Below are 25,189 nucleotides of genomic sequence, written 5' to 3' on the forward strand. Positions count from 1 at the left end.
AGAAAAAAAATTTATATATATGAATTTGAAAAGAACTTGAATTTCGGTTCGTCAAAAATTTTTTATTTGACTTGTAATTCTAATTTCTAATTTTTTGCCAAACAGTTTCTAGTAGCCAGGTATAATTCGGCCCTTTTTGCTAGCCTTTTTCAATTTCTTGTTCTTCTTGTCTTTGCTGCGCTTATCCAGATTCTCCTGTCGTTTCTTCTGGCGCTTCGCTATATCATGGTCCACCTTTTGCTTGCGTTCCTCCCACTTCTTCTTTGCAGCCCGCTTCTCCACTTTCTTCTTCTTTATGGCCTTCTGGAGGAGCTTGGTGTCATCTTTCACTTTCTTGCCCTCAATTTTATCGAAAGCCTTCTTCCAAGCAATACTATTTTGCAATTCGGCTGCCTTATCGCTTTGACCCTGTTCCTTCAGCTCATTTATTTGTTGGTTCGTTTGTTTCAGCTCTTTAAGTATTTCCTTTGGGTTTTTATGCGATTTCTTAGTCTTAGCTCCTGGAGTGGCAGCAAAATCAATTTTGGAGTAAACAATTTTTGACTCCTCATTAAATACAGGTTTCTGCTGAACGGGCCGAATTGTTGCCTTGCTATCTGCTTCCTCTCCATCTTCATTTGATTCTGCTTTGATAACTCCAAGTTTCAGTTTCTTTTGTTTTATATTCTCGTTTTTCAATATTTTTGCAGAGGATTGGAGCAGCTTTTGTACCCCTTTACTCCGCTTGAGTTTCTTTGCTTCACGTTTCTTCTGTTGCCGTTCAGTGGTCGGTCGCTTTTTCTGACGCAATTTGTTCTTTATGGATGCAATGCGTTCGTCCACATCCTCCTCCTCGGCGTCGTTGTTGTCTTTACGCTTGGCTTTAGTTAGATGTTTCAACTGGGCACCTTTTGTCTTTGGCGTATTTTCATCATCAGAAAGCAGATACTCCTCATATGTTTCTTTTTCTACAATATCAATGTATGAATGTAATGCTTAATAATGTTTGCTTTATATTTACCATCTTCTTTAGAATAAGGCACATTGTTCATTATCAACAGGCGATATACCTCTCTTTCGAATCGCATCCTTTTGGTGTGCTCGTCTTCTTTTTTGCACTCTTTTACGCCATATTCACGGTTGTATTCCTCCCAAGCGCTATTTACAGCGTCTTCAGCGGTAAAATATTCCATTCGGAATTTGAGTAAAATTCAATGTTTTCAAAAATAAAAACTAAATTTGAGTTCACACGTGCATCTGAGACTCTTTAGAGAAAGCATTTGCCAAGCTGTGATAGTTGGCTAGTCGATTAATTAATCGAATAATACATTGAGTTCATTTTTGAATACATACTTTTTAATATTGTTTTTAAAACAGCTGAAAATTATTTTTTATTTATTTATTCATTAATATTACATGCATTCAATGCACCCAAATTTTCATAGTTGTGCGATAATATCACTAATTAGAGAGCTCTCTGGTCAGTGATAATATTCAATGTCTATCGATAGTTTCAGTGGCTTTGCTTGCAACTTCTCCTATCTGAGTGACAGCTATCGATAACTCATCGATATTCACATACCTTGACTTTACATCATTTTTCAGTAATTCGTCGGCCGAGAATGACTAATTTTTGCCAGTGTTTAAAAATATTTGTAAATGCCGAGCTAATTTAATACAGTAATATAAACCACAACAAAGTGCATTTTGTTTTTGTTAGACGTAAAACGGCGGTCAGAAGTGTGTGTGCAAAGCGGCAACAATATGAAGAAACAATTTGCAAAAATTAAAATTGCTGCTGAAAACCTAAGGTAAGTGCAAAGGCCAGGGGGCGCAGGTAGCCGCCATCCAGTGCCAGCGGCGGCAGCCGTGAAGACGCGACGAAATGCCAGACAAAAGCGCAAGCAGTTAGCGGCGGGCGCAGGTGTTGCCTCATAACAACAACAACAACAGCACAACAAAAACAAATCAATGCCAAAATAAAACACAGCGCTTACGTTTTTTATATGCATGTTTCTTACGTCGCTGATGACCTAACGGCAGTCGTGTGTAATGACATTTACAAACATATACATACATATGTATATCGATGCCTCATTGTCTGTATTTGATTTCGCTTTGTTTTGTTTTGCTTTGTTTCTTCACACAGATCTACAAAATCTGACTGTAAAGACTTTGAGCTAGAGACCATTGAGAAGCAAGTAGACCGATATCGGGATACCATTGAGAAAATTGTGCGCAAATTACCAGCGCTCAGCAACAGCAGTGGCGGCAGCAGTAGCAGCAGCAGTAATGGCACGGTTACCATTGAGGAGCATGACAAGCGAATCAAGAAGAACACGCACTACAAGATTGCCCAAGCGCTGGATGAGTCGGCCAAGGAGTTACCTAAGGATATGCCATTGCACAAGGTTCTAGCAAATTGTGGTGAGTAGCTAAGTCCAACTGTGCGTGTGTGTGTGTAGGGGTATTTTTATCGGCGTCTCGCTGGCTGTGATAAGGGCGCCACCTAGAAAAAATTCTAAATTGAAAAAACATTAAAAATGAAACCGCACAAAAAGCGCAAGGTGTGCACAGTTATGTATGTGCTGGCGTGTGTATGTGTATACACATATAGGCGCATAAATTTCTATGCATATGCTTTTATGACTGTGTGTCACGGGCTCGCGTGCGCTCTGCAAGTGTGTGTGTGTGTGTCTGTTTGTGTGTGTGGCCTCGCCTTGTCTGCGCTTGGCCTTGTGGCATTTACATTTCTCAACTCAGCGTTGTCGATTATTATACCCTATTCCTATTGATAATGTATAAAAGGGTATATAAATACTTAAGATTAATTAATAATAGGTATATGTATATGTACATGCATATACATATATTCTTGGACTCTTTCTAAGCCTGTACAATGACCTCGTATGCGATAAATATCGATTATCAGCATATATAAGTCAGGAAGTTATTGAGAACAAATTACAAACCGCGTAATTGATTTCTCAGAGTATAAGGAAAAATATTAGACTATGTACGTATACCCGATACAGGGTATATTCTAGTCTTGCTATGGCTAATCTCACTAAATCACTATTTACTTGCTGTTGTTGTCGCTGCTGCTTAGCGCGTTTTTTAATCATTATAATAATTTTATGATGATTTTTTTTTCGTTGCTTTCTTTTACACAGTCGTTCGTTGGATTGACTGCTCTCTGCTGCGGTTAGCCGCTCTTATTTTTATTTACTTATCTGTTTATACAGTTTTTGTTTTTTGTTTTTTTTTTTCTTTGTTTTGATTGTTATTGTGTTTACGCATTTAGCCCCCGCCTTTACCTCCGCCAGGCAACACCCGCCTTTTAATGCCCTGTTTTATGGCCCGCTACTTTCAATCAAAACTCTATTGTGCATTTCTTTTGGTGCAAGACAAAGGCCCAGTAAAAGTGATCTGCAATAATTATGATATGATTATGATAAGTTGAGTAAAGTAAAAGTTGCGTCAAAAAGAAATAAAATGTAAGATCCCTCACAAGCTTCCTACATAAATATAAGCATACATATATAAATATTTAAATATTCAAAATAGCCCCCACACCTTTTTTCGTTTGTTGCTATTTCTCTCTAATTCCCTCTCGCTCTTTCCTCCCCCATCCACTTTCTGTTATATTACTCATTATTGACTCCACTTACGCTTTTAGCATATGAGACACACACACGCACACACACACACACATGCACGCAATGAGAGGCTCACATAGACATTTATAAGCACACCAGATGCGTGCAGCAATTGCAATTTAGTTGAGCGTTGCGTCAGCGTCGACTGCAGCAGCGACTCATCATCATTTGCAGCTTCAGCTTCAGTTTACCTTGGTTCAACGTTCATTTGATAAGCTCTGTCCACAGTATTATGACATAAGGCGAAACAAAATAAAGCCTTTGTTTGGTCTCCATGCAAAAGTAGGTGAACTATTCATGCATACGACTCTCCCGTGCTCTCAGCTGTCGTTCCGTACGTGTATTGTATATGATTCGTGTTTGGTCAACTCTATATATATTTGAATTTACACAAAGTTCACGTACACAAATGCTAACAAGGAAGCATATGCATATGTTAAAATAAATACTATTTGTGTTCAGTTAACGAGTATAGCTCGCCAATCACTTTTTCTTTTGTTCCGTTTGGAGTTTTCTCTTCAATTTTGAGGTTATATAAACCTATTTGCATTTCAAGTGGGTCAAAAGAAGATCATATAATTGTTTGCAAATTGAAAGTGCAAAAATGTATCATATAAATAATAACGATCTATTTAAAAATATCGCTATCATATTTTTATATTATTTTATTTGTTATTCAAATTAGAGATTATACAAATTTAATATGTACGTGATTGACAAATTTAAAAATATGCACTTTACAAAAATATTTTGTTATTTAACTTAGTATAATCTATTACTATTTTTAACAAATATAACTTAGTTTCGTATTCCCAAATTAAATTTGAGCGACAGCTATTGTTATTTAGCCACCCTAATGGATTTGCCCCACTGTACCAAGTGTGCCCTTTTGCAATTTATTTCTTAGCCACGACACGCTTTAATTCCACCTTCTCGTCTCATCGCCTTCTCTTAGCCACGACGAGCATATCTTCAATTTTATACTTCACTTGTGTTGTCGCCATTCCCTCTGCAGCGGGCCCCCTATTGTACTGTCGTATTGTGGGCTCCGCTGCCGGCGTCGCACTCAACACAATTATCACAATTTTGCTTACTCAGCTTCGTCAGAGCAGCTATAGTTACGCCCCCGCGCCCGCTCCCACAATGCACGGCCCACAACTTTGAACCGGCAGCTATAATAACAACAACAACGACACCATCAACAGCAGCAACAACAACAACAACTTTTGCTACCGTCCCTTCGGCTGCGATAAGGTCTTAAATAAGCATTGACTTCCTCACTTAGACACGCTGAAATACAGAGACACACACACACAAACGTTTCCTTAATATGATCAAAATAGAGTTTTGTATTTATTTAAACTAAAAAAAAACCCTTTCGCAATTTGCAGCCGAGCTGGAGAAGACAATCGCCGAGTGCATCATCGAGAGCGAACTGGAAACGGAGACGAAAGTTGTGCGGCGTTTGAAAAACATCTTAGATAAAGAAATACAAGAGATCTCAACGCTAAAGCGTAATGTGTCGCGCACACTACAGGAATACACCTCACTGAAGCGCAGCCATGAGGTAAGATATCATTCGGCGTCCACAAATTAAGCATCAGACAGCAGATAAATCTTTGACTCTCTGCATAAGAGGTTGTACACAGTGAGAAATGAATGTTGATTTCAATTTTTAAAAATCATTCATTAAGAATTATAGAATCGGCTATGTACAAATTAGCTTAGCAAAGTGTGGAAAAACTCATTTATCTGAAAATATATTTGATAAATGTGAACAAAAAGTGAAATCAACATTAATTTTACTATGTAACTCTTACTATCTTCCTATATTACGTTTCTCTTTAACACTAAGTTAATCAGGCGAAAAATTGTTGGAAGGTATAAATTATGGGCAGCTGTTCAAAAATGATTTGTGATAATAATGTAGCACTTATCCAAATTGTGGAATGTGCGTTGATTATGTTTAAAATGAGCACGATTTCAGAGAGAAAGAAGGAGAGAGAGAAGAAGAGAGTCAAAGTAAATAACAAACAATAAAAATAACAGCAATAACAATAAGTATTTAAACAACTTCTCAATTGCGTGGAGCTCAGACCTAAATGCACAGTGGTCTAATGTCACGCGAGGTCTTCAATAACAGAGGTACTGCTGTAAATAGAAACTATTATTGTTTGGTTTATGGCCAGTGCACGATTGGAACTTGGTTTAATATTATTTAGTTGATTTTCCTGGAATTTATGGCAACTTCTCATGTGGTAACTTATTGCTAGCTCTGGGCTTTCTTTTCAGCAAAAATGAGGATATTCATGTTACTTGATTCTCTTACCATTCTAGATCTTACATATAGAGCTTATCAAATTTAAACTTCCCTTCCTTTGTCTATAGTTCTGCTCATAGTTGTCAATACAGATTCCGATTTGTTAATTTGGCCATTTCCTCTCCCTTCTGTAGCTGATAAACATCTCTCGCGCATTTTGCACACTTTTTCAATTGACTTTGAAGCACTGTGCCTTGTGCATAGTCAGCCACGACCGGATGACAAGCGCCGGCCAAGAAAGCAATCAATTCTTTATTCTTTTCTCTCTCTCTTTATAATTTCAGTTTATTTCTTTCTTTATCATCGCACAATAGAATTGTTGGCATTTGTTTTTGTTGTTGTTGTTGTTATTGTTGTTATTCGATTTCATACGTCGCTTGGCGTCGCTTGTCTTTATGATATGTCCGCAGGATTGTTTGGCTTTTTAACGACTCTTGTTCCAATTTCTCTGGCAACTGGCGTGAGTCGTTGCTAGTACAGTAGATGCCCTATTAACGAACAGCTGCTGCGAAACTATTTTTGCGCAGGATATACAAATGTTTTTAGGAACAGCATTCCAAGGGTAATAATCTGCATTCTCAACCAGAAAATATAAAAATATTTGAATTTTGTAGATTTTCTTGCAGAGTTTTCATAATATCTAGAATTCGCAGGCAGGTTTTACTGTAGCCCTGTCGTTCTACTGTGGCCGTTAACATTTGACTTGATTACTTGACAAATTTTGTGACGACGCAGTCAATATATTGTTCACTTCTTGTTTTTATTTATACGATATTGCTTTTGGCATTGCTTTCCGCTTTACAAGCCAAGACAACTCGACGACACGCTTTATGTCGTATATGGAGAGTCGGGCAAATCAGTCGCAATACAATTGTTGCTGCTGTTGTTGATGTTGATGTTGATGTTGTTGGAGTGCTGCTTAAGGTGTCGGAAGACGTTCATTGACTTGGCCGGACAACCAAGTGACATCATAATTGAAAATTGAGCCAATGAGCGAGTGAGCGAATGAGCGAGCAAGCGAGTCGCAGCTGTCAGTCCATTAATTGTCTATTCGTATCATATTTTAGTAGCATTTCTTAGACACCCTACATACGCATATATGCACACCATAATCTTATCGATAGCATTCGAGTCGGCTCAATAAAACGTAATGCGGGCAACCTCTAGCTTTTCATATTGGGAACGCTCTAATTGAGCTATATATGCGATATGTGCCAGACACAGTTACATACATCATTTTTGGTGTACCTTGCAAGTGCTAACTGCGGATGTTCGTAACTGTCCCGCATACCCAGTTTCAACTCTAATGTAGGTCATTAGAGGTTATATTTATATGCATATCCATATCCATATATATACGATATATTGTGAGTCACACGCCGACTGGCATTGGAATATGTTGTTTGGGGCTTAGTTTATAATTAGATGGTGGATGCCATTGTTTGCTCATTCCCAGTTGCAGATTGATTGACAGCAGCATAGTGAAAGAGTGAGAGGCCGATGGAGCTACTATTGAATAAAAGAAAAAGAAGGAGAGAGAAGCAGTTAATTTGTCACGATTTTGCTTATTTTTAGCAAACTTACGACGCTCGACCTATTGACGACACGTAGAGGGAGCAAAGTGTGCGACGCGATAAGGAATCTTATAAAGGCAGCATTGTTGGGCTGATTAAATACTCTTTGAAAGCTAACAGAACAAGCTAAATGAAATTTTTAAAAAATACTAAATGTTTGATTCATAAATTATTCCGATTTATAGCTTGGATTAGTGTTATGTTTCAAGATTTACTCTTACAGTTATCTGATTCTTATATTATAATAAATCGTTTTCCATTAATTGCTAAACTGTCTTATATAACGTCTAAGGTAGGAGCACAGCAGTCCATTCAAATATTCATCGAAATTACTATTCACGATTTTCTTATCAATTGCCGTAGCATTAAATCGCCTGGCTAATGCCGAAATTGTGAGTCAGTGCTTGGGCAATGTGTGGTTTGTCAATGTGCCGCAAATATCGGTCAGGCTGTGCACAGGCCCATTAAATGCATTAAATTTACCTTGTAAATGCTTCCGTTTGCCGTACAACAAAAGGCATTGATTGACACAGCTGGGCAAAGGGTCTATTTATAGTCTATACTCTCAATGGGGCACTAGTGGAGAGCGCAGCAAACATGACAACAACAGTCGCAGACACTTGTCGCGCAACAGCGACGAGTTGGAGGTGGTTAAAGATTACAGTAGGGGAAGTCAGTGTCGCGAAGCGTGTGAAAATGACACCAAGTCCAAACAAAAGAAAGACAAGTGAGAGATTTCTTATCGGTGGAATGTTTGACTAAACTGATGAACGGCCCATTTTTCACTTTCAGGCTGCAATACGACTGGATGAGCCCGCGGCCAAGGTGAATCACATTAAGACCCAGCAGGAGGAGTGTGAAGTGAAGCTGGAAAAGGAGCGCGATGCCTGGGCCGCACAAATGCTGGAGCTAATTGCCAAAGAGGACGAGATCGTCAACTGCATTCAGGACTATGTGCTCAACCAAAGAAACTACCATGAGCGTGCGCTGCAGCAGGTGAATGCATCGCTGGCGCGCATTCAGGACACCATACAGGGCACAGAGAAGTCGCGATTTGGCACCTCGCTCAAGGAGCACTTGCAGTCGACGCACCGGGACATCTCCTACATTGTGGAGCTCTGCTGCTGCTGCCTGCTGGAGCACGGCCTCGAGGAGGAGGGTCTGTTGCGTGTGGGCTGTGCTAGCACCAAGCTGAGGCGCATGAAGCACGCGCTGGAGGCGCAGCATGTAAAGACACCCCTGCCGCTGGAGTATCAGGATCCACATGTCATCGGCTCCATACTGAAGCTGTATCTGCGCGAACTGCCCGAACCGCTGCTCACCTACGGGCTGTACAAGGACTTTATACGCGTTGCGGAGCGGCATTCCGAGGCGGAGCGCAAGACGGAGATTAAGGCTATTCTGAGCAAGCTACCCAAGGAGAACTATGCCAATCTGCGCTATCTTACACGCTTTCTGGCCCTGATGCAACAGCGGGCCGTGCACAATAAGATGAGCTCCCAGAACTTGGCCATTGTGATGTCGCCCAACATGCTATGGCCGCGCGTTGACAAGAGCAGCAACGCAGCAGCCGACTATATTGGCCAGGTGAACAGCTCCTCGGCCGCCAACATCATTGTGGAGCTGCTGATCAGTCAGTGGGATTACTTCTTCGATGGCGATGTCGAGTTCTATGTGACGCTGCAGCGCCATAAGCTCTTTGTCGAAGGCAAAAGCAAATCGAATTCCTCTAATGAGCATTTGGACAAGCACGATGGTGGTAAGTATTGGGCATTAGGCAATTTTATAGCAGCTATTTAACTCTCTTTCGTGTCATCCTAGAAGTCATGGAGAGTCCACGTTATGGCACACTGCGCCGCCAAAAGCCCAATGCACCGTCGCCTCCAACTAAAGGTGAGGCCACCAGCAATGGTGTTGGCTCCAATCACCGGCCGCATGCCAAGGAGCTGTTCCCGCAGCAGGATGACAAGTCAGAGAAGCAGGAGAAGCAAGAGAAGCCTGCAAAGCCTCCCCTGCCCAATCTGCCATCATTCCAGCAGCCTGCTACAGCCAGCCAGCCGACGCACACACAGCTGGAGGCATTGCCGCCGCCACCAGTGACGCCCGCCAAGCCGGTTCCAATGACGCGCACACAGTTCTTTGGCCTGGACAATCTGCCCTCGCCCACAGCGGATAGGAGGAGCATCGATAGCATTGGCAGTTTTCGCTTAAAGCCCGATGTGCCGCAAAAGCCGCAGTTACCCAAGCGGCCTGTGGTGCTGTCTGTAGGGACCGGAGGTGTGGGTAGTGGTGGCTCCAAAAACGAAAGCAAGAGCGACGACGAGGCCATAACACCCACACAAGCAACAATTGACAATGGCAACGTACGCTTCACGACGGAGAAATTCATAGAGAAGCTACGACACGAAAATTGTGATACAAATGGCACGCGGGAGGAGGCATCAACGGGAACAACAAACAACATCAATACCAACACAACGGCAACAACAATAAATAGTACGACCGGCACAGAACACAATCATAATCATGAGCGGCAGCCGTCGGCGGGAGAGAAGGAGCTGCAGGCCTTGCCTACCACACCCATATCGCCCAATTCATTTCACACTCCCAAAAGGCCAACGGTGCCAGCGCCGCCACCGCCAACAATACGCAAGCCGTCGGAATAGTGTAGTCAATAGCGAATCCTTATTTAACCGGTGGCGCTTTCTATATGTTAACCGTAAGACTTGAACGCACAGTAATTTAGTTAAACCAACAACAACAAATCAAACAAAGCCTTTCAATAAGTTGCATTAAATTATATAGCGATTTATATTTATATATAATAGAGTGAAAGCAACTTAATATTCTGTATTCAGCATTTGTATTCTTTGCAATTTAATTGATATGTGTTTTACTTTAGCCATATGTGAAAAGATATACATACATACATATATAAACATTATATTATATACACATGTATTAGTTTGTAGTAGGCATTCATGAATTAACTCAATTTTGTCGAAATTTACGCAATTTTTTAATTATTATTGTTATCCTTATTTAAAAGGTTGTGATACACAGAAGAAGAAGAGAAAAAAAAAACATGAAGGTTTGAGTTTCCTTAATTTTGCTTTGCTCTGTTCTCCACTTTCTGAAAGACAACTTCAAGTGTGATTTAAGATTTGAAAAATTTGTTGCCTTCGTTTTTAAATTTGTTACGCTTTGTACTAATCGAAATTGAACTGGTCTTCGAAATTCCTCGAGAAGAGGATATTGTGAGGATGATAAAGCGACGCTCGAGCGTTTTTCTATGTACATAGTATATATATATAAATATATTTTATTGAAAGTCTTATCAGTTTTAATTGACGTACTCTGTATTTTTGCTTTATTAATTTGTAATGCAACTATTAATATTATTTTTTATCTATATTAAACCGATGTATGAATATTTGTTGTGTATATAAAATATACATTAAAAGTCATTTATGATTTCCTGAACTGTTTAGTTATTTTCCTTCGTATATCTATAATTTAATTGTAAGATTCAATCGTGAATGTGAAATATACTCACGCTTCAGGGCATATAAATAGAAACGTAAATTTGAATGAATGAATGAATCAATTGATAAGCCAGATGTTTGCTTGCATAAATATCGCTTTATATGGAAAGCAAAATATACAGGTCAGCAATTCTTTGACTTTGACGCGAGTTCGTTATAAAATAGAAAGCAATATACTTGTGCTATTAGTTATTTTTTTAAATCTTTCAAAACTCTCTTGATCTATCTCTCCTAATATTTTTTACTACTTTTTGTAGACTTTTCTATATATTTCTCTGTAAGCTGAACTAGTTAAGAACCAGGCACAACAAACCATAAGTTAAATCGATCTATCTTTGACTATTACTCAAAGCATTTTCAATTCTGAAAAGAAAAAATAATAATCGAAAAAGATGTTGGATAAATTGTAATATTTGTGCCATACTTGAATTGAATACCTGATTGAAAATCTAAGAAATATATATAAATGCCTAAAGCAAAGAACGTGCACCTAACATCATCTATCATATCTAAACACTATATTTTAAAAATTATTATATTTATAAACGCTTCCACTGAAGCATAGAAAGCGAATAAGAATTATAAAATTGATATAGAAGTCAGACCAAGCTAAGAGAATAATGAATCAAAAGTTGAAGGCACATCGTACACATATAAACATATACATATATAGTATTTATAGCTGAAGAGTTCAGATAATGTTGATAAATTTGGAAATATATATTCTGCTACAATTGAAATAAAAAACGCTCTAGACATTGGCGACACACGCGATTGTTGTATTCTTTAAAAAGAGATTGGACCAATACATATAATATAGTCTATATAGTAAATAAGAACATATGATATCATCTATATATAACTAGCTTATGGGACTGTCTGCAGCACTGCAAAGATCAGGCAAGCCATAGACGCCTGTGATGTTGAGGAAATATAGCAGCTTTTGTGTTTGTTCTGTATTTGGCTTAATGGAGTTCTCAGTAACGCTGGGAGTTGCCTGTTTCGTTGGCTGTTCCTTAGTCTCCAGGTCACGCACATAGTCCATAAAATTGTCCACATTTAGGGGTGTCTCCTCGGCGGCCTTTGCCTCGCCTGCAGCTTGAAGTTTACGTTGGAATTCGCTACGATAATAATCATTAATCATGGACATCATGCTCTTCGAATACCTGTTAATCAGATAATAATATATGAATCATATGCACACAATTAACATAATCCTTGAGCTCTACCAATAGATAATGCCTATCAGCAAAATGCCTTGCATGAATGGGCCCACCATCCTCTCTGTAAAATGCGCTAACTCAAGTAATTCTCTAGGTCTATTGTTTCTGTTGCTGTTCCCGAAAGCTTTCCCACCATTGGTTTAGCATGAAGAACTGTTCCTTAATATTCGGCCAGGCCATAGTCACAATCAACATCACCGTATTGGCAAAAACAAACAATTTCATCATCTCAAATGCTGGCGAGGAAGAGAAGGAGGATTGGAAGGCATACTTTCATAAATAGTTCGTTCTTACAGACCCTCCGGCGTGCGCAGATAGTCTCCGAAGCCGGAGTTCAGGTCCTTGTCCTGTTCATCCTTTTGCTCTGGTGGCTGCTGTTCCTTGCTGTGCTTGCCCTTGCCCTCGGCCTTGTCCTTGCTCTGGCCGCGTCCTTTGCCGTGTCCGCTATGCTTGTGTCTGCCGTAGCCCGTCGATGTATTGGCAAAGGCCGATTTCTTCGATTTCATTGCATCCAATTGGAGCAGAGATAACAGCTGCTTCTGCTCCTGCTCCTATTCCTGCACCTGCTCACGATCCAGCGCCGTGCACGTCCAAACGCTGCCAAAGTTGCTCCAGCAATGACATATGACCACAATTTGCGACCCACTGCCGAGACTCTCGGCAATTTTATGGTTTCGATTTTATTGATTTGCATTGCTTACTGGCGCCAGGCGTCGGGTCTGCGGGCAAGCAGGTGAATTCACGAGCTCGTACAAACAGTCAGTAGAGCAATGCGCTTAAAATATCTATGCCTATTATATTTGTCACCCCGATTGGAATAGAGCACACTGGGCGTCTAATTGATTGCTCGAGTGCCCAGATCTTTTTATACTTTGACTATATATTTTATTTATTAATTTATATTTTTTGTGCAAAGAGTCAGAATTCAGATTATAATATTGTATAGTAACTTAAAAATTCTTAAATTACAATAATTTTTCTTTTATAAATATTTATGTACTATGAATATGAATATTGTAAGTTTCTCCTGGCATTAGGAGGCATTGGTGCAAAGACTTATCAAATGGAATGCTAAATTAAAGTATTCTTCACATTTTATTTATTAAATAAAATGTTGTTGGGCTCTAAACTAATGTATAATTGATCTACCTATCCCTTATGATTCGTAATATATAACTATAGACAACAAATATTATGAAATACAATATTCAAGTACAAGCTATAAAACTTTTCCAAATATCACATATTACAAGTGAGTGTTGTAGCAGTCAGCTTCCTTCTGCTGCAGCTGCTGCTCTTTCCTCGCACTCTTCTCCCACGCTCGAGGCGTACGCAGGCAGCAGGTGCAAAGCCCGCCCAGTATAACCAGCACACAGAAGACGGACAGGGAGAGGGCGACGTTGAGCTGCTTGAGCAATGTAAGGAAGGAGGCGGAGAGCAGCCAGACGCGAGCCCAGGTAAGCACAGAGAAGACAAACGGAGCTCGCTTCTCCGCAGGCAGAGATTCGCCCATGCAGGCAGTGAGCATGGCCAGAGCGCACGAGACGCCCGCCTTGGGCAGGAGGGTCAAGCACATCCACAGCATCTTCTCATAGAGCTCTGGCACTGAAAGCACAAAAGTGTAAATCATTTGTCGATGGGCGAAGCATGCATTCAACACCTACTCTTCACATCGTCTAGGAGCCAGCAGAGGCAGCCCACGCAGCCGCCCACAATGCAGAAGCCGCCCGCCCACTGCCACTTGTGGGCGTTGTGGCTGCGGCACAGGTAGACGGCGAGCAGACAGCCCAGAATCTCAGCCAGGCCCGCGAACATGGTGTTGGGCGTCACATAGTCGCGGCCAAAGCTGCGCACACTTAGCAGCAGGCCCAGGTGGCTGACGAGGAAGGTGGCCAGGGCCATGTGGGTGGCCAGCATGTGCAGCTTGGCATGCGGATGGCCGTGCCACAGCTCCAGCCAGCGTGCGGCTGGTGGCTGCGAGCGCAGCCTCTCGCCCAGCAGTTCCAGCTGCAGGCAGAGATCATCTGGCAACCTGGAGCAGCGCTCATTAGTGCGAGCTGCCTGCTGCAGCAGCTGCTGCACCTGCTCCACGGCAGTCGTCGGCTCAGCGCGCTGCAGCAGCCAGCGCGGCGACTCCGGCAGCCAGGGCAGCAGCAGCACGATGACAACGGGCAGCGAGGTGATGCCCACATAAACCTGCCGCCAGCTCTGGGCGAAAGCAGCAATAGCGGGCAGCAGCAGGACGCCAACGGACCAGGAGGCGTCATAGAGCAGAAGCACGCCCTGCTGGCACTTGCCCGCCGTAATATCGCAAACTGAAAAGCATAAAATAGGCAAATAAAATATATAAATAAAATACAATAAAATACACAAGTCTAACTTGAGGGATATAAAATCGATAAAGAATTCTTCAGGATAACCTGCTACGCACATATGGCTTGTCCGGCTGTCATCATGAAGCAGCAGCAGACGCCGGACAGGCAGCGGAAGGAGCAATGCAGGCTGAAATCATTGACCAGGCCCGTGGCCGTGCCGCAGCCGAGCAGACCCCAGATGCCAACGATGTAGACGCGCCGAGGACTGAGCACACGCATCAGCCGTGTGGCTATCACGCCGCCAATGAACATGCCGAAGAGATGCCAGTACTGGGACCAGGCCACAAAGATGTCGCTCAGGCAGACCAAATCGAACTCCATGATGAGCGAGCGAAAGGCGTGTGCGTAGTTGAACTGCAGGCACTGTCGCATTGCATAGTTGGCCTCGCCATGGGCGACCAGCACATAGCAATGATCGTCCGAGACGGTCGTGTTCTCGACGCCGCCATAGGCGCTCGTATCGCACCAGTACTCCTCGTTGGGGTACAGTTCGGGAGCTGTGAATATGATGAGGGCCATGAACCAGGCAGCCGGCAGCTTGCACAGAAAGATGATCAGCACGGAGCGCAGCTGCCAGATGCCGAAGTCACCCAGCACATGCGAGATGACATCTTCCGCTGCCGCCTCTGGCCTCTCCTCCTGCTGCTGCCGCTCAGCATCCTGCTGGCTGGTGTATATATGGCTCAGGCGGGCATGTACCTCTGGCGTGGGCGTCGGACGGCGCTTTTTCCACTTGGCCTCAGGGGGACTGTAGCCTTGGTGCATTCTCACATGTGTAGAATCGAGTAACCACGTCTTACGGGCTTCGAACCTCCAGCATAACTGCGACTACGCTTCAGCTTAGCGCCGCCACCAAAACGTCTGAACAATCGCGGAGCAGGGCCCCCGGTTGGTGCTAGTCGACGATATCGTCGCTAATCAGATTGTCACTAAAATTTGTTTCAGATGTTCGACTACGGTAAACATTGAAGTCTGACTAAACGATTATGTCAATAGGCTGTTATTATTTTTCTTTTTCTTTAAGGTTTTCCATTGTGGCTAATGAGTAGAGAGTATACAGACTTTTGACAGGCACTGTGTAACTGTGGTTAATGAAAACATCAAATTCACGTGACGTCCTTTCCATGTACATACATATATACTATTTGCTAAGTAAAATGTGGTATCAGTCATAAAGGCGTCATAAAGGCGATATCTCTTGATCATGATATGAAATCGAGTCAATATAGATTATTACTTAGTCTGTTTGCAACATTTTCATATTATTAAAATAAGTTTTAATAAACTATTGATAGGCTCAGAGTTCTCAAATTTACATTAACAGAATTTAACTATGCCATCTATAAGGATAGGGTAGGAATAGTCTTTAAACCCATTTATAAAAATTTGTTTAAGGCAGCGCAAGAGTTTTTAGTCGGGTTCCATTCCCTTTTAGCCAATACATTAACCCACTATTTTTAAGCAGCGCCACCTAGTGGCGTGGCGAGCAGACTATCTAATTGAATGTTATCAACAGTCAATTTGAGTTTAAATTGTGCAGTAAAAATGAAAAGAAATTATTAATTTATTAAATCATAACAACATACACTAAAAAGAGCAAAAAACGAAAGTAAATTGATTTATTTAATTAATTAATTCCAAATTTACTTTAAATTTCGTTGAGTCCATGGCAGCATCATTATTAAAACTATTGTTTGCCTAAAAACTTTAGTAATAACCATACTTTATATTAGTTTATATCAGATGTCGATATATCCACATATATTTATATCCAAAAAGTAAATATTTGTACTATCACAACATTCTTCGTTTAAGAAATGCTCAATGCAATTTTCAAGATTTGATGTTTTGGACAATTCAAAACAAAACTTATGTAAGCTCCGGCAAAAAGAGTTACGCGAGTGTTGTTTACGTTGCAGAGTTGAAGACAATTAAAGTGCAAAAAACGTGTTTACATAGCACAGCCAGTTGCTGGAAGCTTTTTACTTTCATTGCAGCAACAACAATTGGCGAAGCTGAGCAAACGTGGCTGAGCTGCTGCAGTTGCAACCGGAGAGAGCAGCGGCAACTGCGATCAGTTGCATTCGCGCCAGCACAGTGGCCACAACGAGATGGACGCCCAGTTGGATATCTACAAAGATGCCGTCGTCTTCATAACGGGCAAGTTTTCATTCTTCAATGATTTCTATTTGCCTAATGCAGCTCCAATCGATAGGCGCCACTGGCTTCGTGGGCAAAGCTCTGCTGGAGAAGCTGCTCTGGAGTTTTCCCCAGATCAAGTGCATCTACATGCTCATCCGCGCTAAGGCTGGCGTTTCGCCTGAGCAGCGCTTCCAGAACTTCCTGCAGAACGACATATTTCAGCGCTTGCGCAGCTCATTTCCCGAGCGTCTAAAGAAAATCTCATATTTTGCGGGCAACATCGAGGATGATAATTTTGGTAAGACGCGCGTTTCGAGAGTGAAAATACGCAACGAAAAATTGTCCATAAAGCTTTTCCTTTTCATTTTCTTTTGAATCCCAACAGGTTTGCATGAGCGCGACAGAGACGAGCTTTGCGCAGAGGTTAATATTATATTCCACAGCGCCGCGACAGTAAGTTCCAGTTTGATACGGTCTCTTCATATATAGCCATATAGATCACCTCCGCTTACAGGTGCGCTTCAATGAGTGCCTCAATGTGGCAGCTCGCGTCAATTCGCTGGCCACCTACAATCTGCTGGAGATGTGCACCCAAATGCGCCAATTGCAGGTAAGAGAGAGAGAGAGAGAGAGAAGGCTGAAGAGTGTCAAAGTCATTTACTTCAAGTAAGAATGGATTGATATCAACTAAAGCATGAGACTGGAGCCCAAATCATTTCAACTTGAATGCACTTCTGCTGCCTAAGTTCCTTTTTATACCCTGAGCGTATTGCCAATGGGAAATGCGGTGCAGGTAACAGAAGGCGTGGCTGTGTCGTCTTTCTTTATCCGTCTATCTGTCTGTTTGTCCGTCTATATACCACGCACATATCAAGGTTATTGCAAGAAATCAATGTTTTTTGTTTTAAAGGTATCAATTAAATACCCTTAAAAAATTCAGCCATAAAATGATATGTATTATACTCCAATTTTCTATTTAGATGTATGTGTTTTTTATGATATTTGCACCTCCTTTATATTTTGCATACTGACTCTACTCTATGACCAAACTCCTCTTCGCAGCTTAGTTGCAAATATACCCAAATTGTGAATGACAGATTTTTTTTTATTTTTTAGAAAATGTCAGATATTCAATAAAAATGTGTGCATGGCTGACAGTTTCATTTAATTCCGTTGTCAGTCACAATTTATTAACCAAAAAAAAGTTTGGCAAATTAGCAAAAGCAACGCTGAACAGCGACAAACATTTTCCCTATGCACACATACAAACATGCAAGTGTTTTTCTATGCAGCTGCACACATACACACATGGATACGTTATATTATTATTATAAAAATCAATCGTATTTGTGAGGCTCTCTCAATTTAGTTTTCAATAAGTTTTTAAAGTTTTGTAAGCATTACTTAAATCTAACATCTTAAATGTGTTTTTAAAGCTTTAAGCTAATTTTAATTGTTAATAATTACAATGAAAAACTGACATTTATTATTATTCCTGATGATATTTCTGTTTATTTTTCAGCGTTTTCTGTACGTCTCCACTGCGTACTGTAATCCGGGTCGCAAGTATGTGGACGAGTGCCTTTATGCCACACTGCCGCCTGTGGACTGGCGCCAGTTCCTGAGCGCCGTCAAAAAGATACCCGAGGAGTACCTGAACCGGCTGGCCGACTACATAAAGGGCCCGCACGTGAACACGTATACGTTCACCAAGTCGATAGCGGAGCAGATTGTGAACTCGTACAGGGACCGCATACCCATTGTCATAGTGCGACCCTCGATTGTGACGGCCGCCCATCGGGAGCCGTATCCGGGCTGGATCGACAACATACAGGCGATCAGCGGCATTATGATGGAGATCGGCAAGGGCGGCATCAGCAGCATTTTGGGGGACAAGAATCTGATTTGCGACATTATCCCCGTGGACTTTGTGGTCAATGCAATGATCATGATGGTGCACAAAGCGGAGCTGGGCTGGTGGGTCGATCGCATAGCCACTCTGAAGATCGGGGAAGAGTAATTTGAACGTTTTCCCTTGCAGCATCAGCGTCTGCAATGCCACCTCAGGCTCGACGAATCCCATCAGCTGGCAGCGACTGGGTGAACTGACCATGAAGTGGTCCCGCATCTATCCCACCAGGCGCATGATCATGTTTCCCAACTTCAAGTATCGTCGCGGAGCCCTGCGGCACGAGCTGGCCGTGTGGCTGCTGCACTTTGTGCCCGCTCTGCTGATGGATCTGCGCACTCTGGCGCTGGGCTCCAAGCGGCGCTTCGTCACGCCCATTGCCAAAAAGTTTCGACAGGCCTGCCTAGCGGGTAATCAAAAGAGTCGCTCCCTGAAGATCATTCCTAAGCCGATATCCCCTCTCGCTTGCAGGCAGCTTCTTTTCGCTGAACGAATGGATATTCAAGAACCGCAGTCGATTCTACTTCAAGCAGCTGATTGACAACGGTACTTTTGGAGAGCTCTACTGGAACCTGGAGGAGCTCGACTACGATGACTACGTCAGACGTCATGTGATCGGCATCAATAAATATTTACATCGGGAAAAGTTTACAGTCGATTCCAATAAAATGCAGGTGACCAGGTGAGTTTCATAAACTGATTATCAGATATTGAGTTTCAGTAGAGTGTTGAGAGTAAGCGAGAAAGTACGTTCCGAAATCTCTTCCTCTTCTCTTTGACTACCTGCAGAATCTACTGGTTCTGGATATTTGCGCACCTGTGCTTCTATATGCTGCTGGTGTACATACTACTCTAATCCAATCCCATCCAATGAGCTAAGCAATAAATTCTTTCGCTTGTAACTAATCACAGAGAATTGAGTTTTATTAGCTTAGTTAGTATACAGATTAAAAGAGAAGGAGTTGGGATAGCTCACAGGCTCACAGCTCTATAGGCGCGTATTGTGCACATCCGACTCGATGGTCCAGACGGGCGCATTCAGGGGCGACTGCTCCTTCTTGTCCTGCTGCTCCTGTTGCTCCAGCTGCGCCATTACGGGCGCCGTGCTGGTGCGCGGCGTGAGCAGGAGGCAGGTGCAGATGCCGCCCAGAATGCTGAAGACGCTGTAGGAGGTCAGCGAGAGGGCGGTGTCGATGCGCTTGAGTACGTTGAAGAAGGGCGCCGAGAGCAACCAGACGCGCGCCCAGGTGATCACCGAGAAGACGAAGAGCTGCTTCTTGTTGGCCGGCACCAGCTCGTTCATGCAGGCCAGGAGCATGGACTGGGCGCAGGAGACGGCTGCCTTGGGTATCGTCGCTATGATCATCCATAGCGAGACCTTCAGCTCTGCATCCACTGTAGCAGAGAGAGAGAGAGGGTGAGAGAGAAAATATAGTCTGAGTCAAGGCAAGGAGGATTCTCTTTAGCACTCACTGGAGTCGGCGCCCGTGAAGAGCCAGCCCATGCAGCCCAGCATGCCAGCGAGTATATTGAAGGTGCCAGCGCACTGCCACTTCCATTTGTTGTGCTTCAGCGTGAAGTGCAGCGCCAGGAAGCAGCCAATGATCTCCGAGAAGCCTGAGGAAGAAACTTCAGTTAATATCAACGGCTCCATGCCAAACATCTCGCAAAGGCTCACCCATGGCTATGGTGTTGGGCACCAGGTAGTCGCGGCCAAAGGACCTTATGTTCAGCAGCATGCCCATGAAGTTGATCACGAAGAACGCCAGCGCGAGGTGAGCTGCGACCATGTGCGTCTTGGCCCGCCTGCCCTGCCAGAGCTGCGTCCAGGGTGCGGGCGCAGGCGCTGTCTTCAGCCTCTCGCTGAGTTGCTCCAGCTGCTGCCGGAAATCGGGCGGTATCTTGAAGCAGCGATCGTTGATCTCTGCGCCCTCGCGCACCATCTGCTCCACATTGTCGATGGAGTGGTGGTCCACGGCGTGCCGCAGCAGCCAGCGCGGCGAATCGGGTGTCCAGTACAGCAGCACAATCAGCATTACCGTGGGAAACGTTATGCCCACATAGATGAGGGACCAGCTGCTGAAGAAGGACGACAGCGTGGGCAGCATGATGACGCCAATGGACCAGAACGTGTCGTACAGTATGATGGCGCCAATGCGATGCATGCCGGCCGTAATGTCCGTAACTGCAGGTGGATGAGCAGGGATTATTTAAATTCGAGAAGGCATTAAATTTCCCTAATGAATACATGGGGAAATTTAATGGAAGAGGATAAGCAAGATCACTGACTTTGAAAAGGGAAATTTAGTGTTTTAATGTAGGGAAAATTTTGAGACTTGAGAATAGGAAGGGATATCCTTCAATAATGAAAAGGGAAATTTTAAAGACACCAAGACTTGAGGCTAACGGAAATTCAAATGGAAATTATCTGCTTAATCTTCTGCAAACAGAGTGAAGAGAGAGAGAGTGAAGTAAAATGATTTAGATATAAAAGAAAATTTGCTAGGCATTGCTTGCGGTACACTAAAGATGAATTCAAGCAGTATTAAAGCACAGGAAACTATTTAGTGGCATTGACTCTTCACTTACATATCGCCTGTCCAGCGGTAAACATAATGGCACAACAGACGGCCGAGAGGCAGCGGAAGGCGCAGTGCAGGCTGAAGTCTCTCGCATAGCCAGTGACGACGCCACAGAGAATCTGGGCGACGGCACCCACGCAGTAGGTGCTGCGCGGACTGATGCCCAGCATCATCTTGGTGCCCATGACGCCGCCAACGAGCACGCCGAACAGATGCCAGTACTGGGTCCAGGCAATGAAGATGTCGCGCAGACAGACCAGATTGAATTGCATAATCAGGGAGTCGAAGCTGGAGACGTACGTGAACTGCTCGCACTCGCTGCGGCTGCCGGAGCTGTCGTCCAGCACATAGCACTGGTTATCCGAGACGCTGTAATTGGAGCTGGAGCTGCTGTTCAGGTAGCTGGTGTCGCAGGTGAACTCCGTGCGCGGATAGAGCTCGGGCGCTGTGAAGATGATGCAGGCCATGAACCAGGCGGCGGGTATTTTGCACAGGAAGATGATGAGTATGGTGCGCAGCTGCCAGATGCCAAAGTTGCCAACCACATCGGTGATGATGTCGCTGCCGGGTGCTGCGGCTGGAGCAGCGGGAGTCCGAGCACCTTCATCCTTTGGGCTGGCATGTGAGATATGTCTGTGCGACAGCTGGGGACTGGGCATGGGCGAACGACCGCCGACCGTCTGGATTGAGGATGCCTGATTGACCATTTCCGCGCAGCTCGCACCAGTCTAGCACATTTTCCGCCCTGACCACGTCCACGGGAGCTCTGTGAATGACAAATCGAACGGCGACCATTGCCATCAGTTCTGCTGTGCGTGACACATTGTGTTCAATTATTTATTTTATTTATGGATAAATATTAACATACGATATAGTATGAAAACATTTGTGCCACCCGCCCCCACCCAGCCGGCGCTCAATTGAAATCAATTGAAAGCGGTTACAGCTGAAATCAGTTGACTTTCCACGACAGCCGGCATTGAATAACATGCCGAATTCATCAAATGCCAGCTCCTCGAAATTCGATGCCATGACGGCAGCACGATTTGCCCCCTTTGAGCGACAAATTGTTGGATTCACTTGACTTTGTCATTTGATGTAAGTTGATAAAAGTTGAAAGAGCTCGAAGACCTAAAACAAAAGGAATCTATAGATATGACATTCATACACAAGCAAATGTATATAAGAAAGATTTCTAGATCTGAAAAGCATCCTCTGTAAGATTCAATTAACTCACCCAAATTTAATAAACAATTTAACACCCAAAATATTCGAGTGTTTTTACTGTATGTAAATCAATTTGGAAGTTATTTTTGTCTCAATGTAATTAAAATTTGATTTTCAATTTAAAAATATATATATATAAATATAAATTAATAATTCTCTATTAATAAGGGTATTTCTCTACCAGTTGTTATTGTTTTTTTTAATTTCCTGGAACTCCGAGTGCCTGTCTGGGTCTACCGCAATCAGAAAATGCTTAGCAATTTAATACGTTTTATTTTCTCCTTTTATATCTTTGAGTGGCTTATCAAAATGTGTGAAAAGATCATATAACAATAACGACTTTATCGCGATTTTTATTGTTATCTCTATCATAAGGTTCGCATCAGCCATATATTTGTCAAATATAAACAAGATACGATATGCCCTGGAGGCCCTGCGTTAAGAAGTCTGTTGAGCTAACTAAATTCGTATATTTATATACAATTTTATTATTTATTCGTTATCTGGTCAATATATTGTTTAGTTAGTAATGTCTCATCGGATTTATCTATTTGAGTGAACTATAATCGTATATTTATGCACAATTTTATTATTTATTCGTTATATACATATATCTGAGACCCTTTGGCTGATGTCCACGTAATTAAACTAATTTGCATATTGTATTGTCTTGTCGGATATATCTATTTGAGGTGCTAATTTCGAGTGATCCAACAGCCCGAGTGGCCAATTGTCAAGTGGAGCATATGCCATGGAACAATGCCCCCGTAGCTCCAGCATCTGTCAGCTGTCGCCGTTGGGCGTGCAAATATTTTAATTTCGAATTCGAGCGCTGGTGCTAATTGCAGTGGGCAATCGGTAACGGGTATACGAAACTGGTTCCCCAATATTTCATATTAGAGTTTTCCATATGAATTCCGATCGGCATTTTTCTGCGCAGCAGACGGCAAACGCCGAGCAAATCAAGCGGGTAGGGGCTTAGTTTAGTTGAATTACTCGTTGTGCGAATGCAAATTAATTAAGGCCGATACAGAAAAGGGGGACTGGCAGGTGGATGGATTGCAATCCATTAATGCTTTGTTTTGAATATTTTATTATATATTCAGTTTATTCGCTGGGCCAATTCAAGTTTTTAATTTCCTTAAGTGGAGCAAGCCAGCGAGGCAACTAGAAATAGAACTAAGCCTCTAAAGGTAGTGCAAGTGCTGCTGAGAAGCGTGATCAGATATATTATATATACATATATGTAGGAAATAATAGTGAATAGTGCTTAAAGCACTTAATCAGATGGAATTAATTACTATCAGCTTAATAAGATATTTGAGTTATGGCGTTTTTTCAGCTTACGATAAATATTAATGTATATATTAATTCAATAATCGTTTGAGCATATATAAATTATAAGGGAAATATACGCCTTACTTGACAAAATAAAATAAAGTAATAATAATTAAGATAAGCATATGTGTCTATATATTTTTAATATATCTATTAATTTTATATCTATTATATTTATAATATTGCATATATTAAAAAAAATAAGGGAAATTTAAGACTGATTTTACAAAAAAAAAAAAAAAATAATAATAATAAATAAATAAAAAAAAAAAAAAAATAATATAATATTAATAAACTACCTGATATAAGTAAAAGCATATGTATCTAAAAAATTTTAATTTTTTTCCTTAATATTGAACATGTATTCATCAAAGTCTATAATGAAAGCATAAATTGAGAACACTAAGGAAATATTCCAGAAGTCTTGCACATGTTAGGTAATATGCTGCCTGATCTTTATATTAGCGATTAGAGGCTGGATGTTCATAAAATTGATTTAAATAATTTGCGTGTTTTATAGTCGTATCTCACTTTTTGTACCAGTTTACCAATTAACACTCAGCCTTCGTCAATTTATTTCGCTCAACTTTCTGCAGCGCGATATGGCAAAGTCTCTGCTGTTCGTATTCAAATGAATAAGAACTTATTGAAGGCGAATAAACAATTTTGTATGCTCAATCGGATCGTTTGTGGAGTGTCTTTTAATTTGTTTGTTGCGCGCTTTTCATTTCTTTCATTTATTTTATTTATTTATTTGTGCCGCGCGAACGTCTTAATCGGTCGAGAGGCGGAATCGAACTGAAGCAAATGCCACACGAGCCGCCATATCGAAGACGTCGTCAATGTCGGGCCGATTGTCGCAGACCCAATCGGCGCGTTAATTTTCTTAATGAATTTGTACAAATAATTAAAAGCTATTGCTAGGGCCGAGTTAACCGAACTGCTTCCGTTCGAACTGGTCGCATGAGCTGTCCTCCAGGCAAGGGCAAACAGGAGGCGCTTTAACAGGATATTATTACAAGTCGGCGTCTCCATAATTTCCGCAGTTAATCAATAAAACTTTGGTCGCTCTACTAATGCACTTGACACGATTATCGTCGCTGCTCTCTTGTCTATAGTTTAGATTATAAAGCTATCAATAGTCAATGGATCAGAATGCAGCTAGTGCATCTGCCACTCTACTACGGCTGGCTGATAAAAACAATTTTTAATTGCACTGCCATCTACTACTACTTCGGGTATTCTATTTTAATCTTTATGGTACGTACCTGTCGCAATTCGCACTTGCTTAAGCCAAGTGACACACTCGCATTTAT

General features: G+C 42.1%; 7 protein-coding genes across 10 annotated transcripts; 2 read left to right on the forward strand and 5 right to left on the reverse strand.

The window, feature by feature from the left end:
- Nucleotides 1-41: 41 nt before the first annotated feature.
- On the reverse strand, nucleotides 42-1,276 carry Surf6 (Surfeit locus protein 6). Its single transcript, XM_018109930.3, has 2 exons — nucleotides 1,001-1,276; nucleotides 42-947 (listed from the first exon to the last, which is right to left on the reverse strand). The coding sequence occupies exons 1-2, from the start codon at nucleotides 1,170-1,172 to the stop codon at nucleotides 109-111; spliced, it is 1,011 nt and encodes a 336-aa protein (XP_017965419.1). The 5' UTR covers nucleotides 1,173-1,276; the 3' UTR covers nucleotides 42-108.
- Nucleotides 1,277-1,552: 276 nt separating this feature from the next.
- Nucleotides 1,553-11,015, forward strand: RhoGAP92B (Rho GTPase activating protein at 92B). Of its 2 annotated transcripts, none has more exons than XM_018109897.3 (5): nucleotides 1,553-1,790; nucleotides 2,129-2,406; nucleotides 5,030-5,205; nucleotides 8,325-9,291; nucleotides 9,354-11,015. In XM_018109897.3, exons 1-5 carry the CDS (start codon nucleotides 1,744-1,746, stop codon nucleotides 10,196-10,198), a joined length of 2,313 nt encoding a protein of 770 aa, XP_017965386.1. In that variant the 5' UTR covers nucleotides 1,553-1,743; the 3' UTR covers nucleotides 10,199-11,015. The 2 variants fall into 2 exon arrangements, with proteins under 2 accessions (XP_017965386.1, XP_017965394.1); XM_018109905.3 differs by having other exon boundaries at nucleotides 1,554-1,790; nucleotides 9,357-11,015.
- Nucleotides 11,016-11,835: 820 nt separating this feature from the next.
- On the reverse strand, nucleotides 11,836-12,535 carry Xport-B (exit protein of rhodopsin and TRP B). The gene is made up of 2 exons (XM_018112708.3): nucleotides 12,307-12,535; nucleotides 11,836-12,243 (listed from the first exon to the last, which is right to left on the reverse strand). Exons 1-2 carry the CDS (start codon nucleotides 12,354-12,356, stop codon nucleotides 11,940-11,942), a joined length of 354 nt encoding a protein of 117 aa, XP_017968197.1. The 5' UTR covers nucleotides 12,357-12,535; the 3' UTR covers nucleotides 11,836-11,939.
- On the reverse strand, nucleotides 12,379-12,876 carry Xport-A (exit protein of rhodopsin and TRP A). The gene is made up of 2 exons (XM_030384439.2): nucleotides 12,599-12,876; nucleotides 12,379-12,536 (listed from the first exon to the last, which is right to left on the reverse strand). Exons 1-2 carry the CDS (start codon nucleotides 12,804-12,806, stop codon nucleotides 12,397-12,399), a joined length of 348 nt encoding a protein of 115 aa, XP_030240299.1. The 5' UTR covers nucleotides 12,807-12,876; the 3' UTR covers nucleotides 12,379-12,396.
- Nucleotides 12,877-13,500: 624 nt separating this feature from the next.
- LOC108659675 (solute carrier family 22 member 13) lies at nucleotides 13,501-15,615 on the reverse strand. The gene is made up of 3 exons (XM_018112704.3): nucleotides 14,732-15,615; nucleotides 13,965-14,615; nucleotides 13,501-13,905 (listed from the first exon to the last, which is right to left on the reverse strand). The coding sequence occupies exons 1-3, from the start codon at nucleotides 15,438-15,440 to the stop codon at nucleotides 13,547-13,549; spliced, it is 1,719 nt and encodes a 572-aa protein (XP_017968193.1). The 5' UTR covers nucleotides 15,441-15,615; the 3' UTR covers nucleotides 13,501-13,546.
- A 1,094-nt stretch (nucleotides 15,616-16,709) lies between these two features.
- LOC108660231 (putative fatty acyl-CoA reductase CG5065) lies at nucleotides 16,710-19,642 on the forward strand. 2 transcript variants are annotated; one of them, XM_018113568.3, is made up of 8 exons: nucleotides 16,710-16,835; nucleotides 16,891-17,115; nucleotides 17,203-17,270; nucleotides 17,332-17,427; nucleotides 18,340-18,794; nucleotides 18,859-19,136; nucleotides 19,198-19,408; nucleotides 19,516-19,642. In XM_018113568.3, exons 1-8 carry the CDS (start codon nucleotides 16,787-16,789, stop codon nucleotides 19,580-19,582), a joined length of 1,449 nt encoding a protein of 482 aa, XP_017969057.1. In that variant the 5' UTR covers nucleotides 16,710-16,786; the 3' UTR covers nucleotides 19,583-19,642. The 2 variants fall into 2 exon arrangements, with proteins under 2 accessions (XP_017969057.1, XP_089118470.1); XM_089262344.1 differs by lacking the exon at nucleotides 16,710-16,835 and having other exon boundaries at nucleotides 16,872-17,115.
- LOC108659674 (organic cation transporter protein) lies at nucleotides 19,623-24,665 on the reverse strand. 2 transcript variants are annotated; one of them, XM_089262333.1, is made up of 5 exons: nucleotides 24,422-24,665; nucleotides 21,316-22,074; nucleotides 20,405-20,911; nucleotides 20,200-20,343; nucleotides 19,623-20,121 (listed from the first exon to the last, which is right to left on the reverse strand). In XM_089262333.1, exons 2-5 carry the CDS (start codon nucleotides 22,013-22,015, stop codon nucleotides 19,715-19,717), a joined length of 1,758 nt encoding a protein of 585 aa, XP_089118459.1. In that variant the 5' UTR covers nucleotides 22,016-22,074; nucleotides 24,422-24,665; the 3' UTR covers nucleotides 19,623-19,714. The 2 variants fall into 2 exon arrangements, with proteins under 2 accessions (XP_089118459.1, XP_017968192.1); XM_018112703.3 differs by having other exon boundaries at nucleotides 24,405-24,665.
- Between the last annotated feature and the right edge of the window lie 524 nt (nucleotides 24,666-25,189).

This window comes from Drosophila navojoa, chromosome 2, assembly GCF_054131105.1.
Source record: "Drosophila navojoa isolate 15081-1374.11 chromosome 2, UAZ_NAV_1.0, whole genome shotgun sequence".
Lineage (NCBI taxonomy): Eukaryota > Metazoa > Arthropoda > Insecta > Diptera > Drosophilidae > Drosophila > Drosophila navojoa.

Excerpts from the sequence above, each read along its gene's own strand:
- Surf6 (XM_018109930.3), bottom strand. The coding sequence starts at position 1,172 with ATGGAATATTTTACCGCTGAAGACGCTGTAAATAGCGCTTGGGAGGAA. Across the intron at positions 948-1,000 it reads GCCTTATTCTAAAGAAGATG|AAAAAGAAACATATGAGGAG; the intron begins GTAAATATAAAG and ends TTGATATTGTAG.
- RhoGAP92B (XM_018109897.3), top strand. The coding sequence starts at position 1,744 with ATGAAGAAACAATTTGCAAAAATTAAAATTGCTGCTGAAAACCTAAG. Across the intron at positions 1,791-2,128 it reads ATTGCTGCTGAAAACCTAAG|ATCTACAAAATCTGACTGTA; the intron begins GTAAGTGCAAAG and ends TTCTTCACACAG. Across the intron at positions 9,292-9,353 it reads TTTGGACAAGCACGATGGTG|AAGTCATGGAGAGTCCACGT; the intron begins GTAAGTATTGGG and ends GTGTCATCCTAG.
- Xport-B (XM_018112708.3), bottom strand. The coding sequence starts at position 12,356 with ATGGTGGGCCCATTCATGCAAGGCATTTTGCTGATAGGCATTATCTAT. Across the intron at positions 12,244-12,306 it reads CTGATAGGCATTATCTATTG|GTATTCGAAGAGCATGATGT; the intron begins GTAGAGCTCAAG and ends TCTGATTAACAG.
- Xport-A (XM_030384439.2), bottom strand. The coding sequence starts at position 12,806 with ATGAAATCGAAGAAATCGGCCTTTGCCAATACATCGACGGGCTACGGC. Across the intron at positions 12,537-12,598 it reads CTATCTGCGCACGCCGGAGG|CATTTGAGATGATGAAATTG; the intron begins GTCTGTAAGAAC and ends CTTCCTCGCCAG.
- LOC108659675 (XM_018112704.3), bottom strand. The coding sequence starts at position 15,440 with ATGCACCAAGGCTACAGTCCCCCTGAGGCCAAGTGGAAAAAGCGCCGT. Across the intron at positions 14,616-14,731 it reads GACAGCCGGACAAGCCATAT|TTTGCGATATTACGGCGGGC; the intron begins GTGCGTAGCAGG and ends TATGCTTTTCAG. Across the intron at positions 13,906-13,964 it reads GCTCCTAGACGATGTGAAGA|TGCCAGAGCTCTATGAGAAG; the intron begins GTAGGTGTTGAA and ends TTGTGCTTTCAG.
- LOC108660231 (XM_018113568.3), top strand. The coding sequence starts at position 16,787 with ATGGACGCCCAGTTGGATATCTACAAAGATGCCGTCGTCTTCATAACG. Across the intron at positions 17,271-17,331 it reads TATTCCACAGCGCCGCGACA|GTGCGCTTCAATGAGTGCCT; the intron begins GTAAGTTCCAGT and ends CTCCGCTTACAG. Across the intron at positions 18,795-18,858 it reads CACAAAGCGGAGCTGGGCTG|CATCAGCGTCTGCAATGCCA; the intron begins GTGGGTCGATCG and ends TTTCCCTTGCAG.
- LOC108659674 (XM_089262333.1), bottom strand. The coding sequence starts at position 22,015 with ATGGTCAATCAGGCATCCTCAATCCAGACGGTCGGCGGTCGTTCGCCC. Across the intron at positions 20,344-20,404 it reads GCCCAACACCATAGCCATGG|GCTTCTCGGAGATCATTGGC; the intron begins GTGAGCCTTTGC and ends TTTCTTCCTCAG. Across the intron at positions 20,122-20,199 it reads CTTCACGGGCGCCGACTCCA|TGGATGCAGAGCTGAAGGTC; the intron begins GTGAGTGCTAAA and ends TCTCTGCTACAG.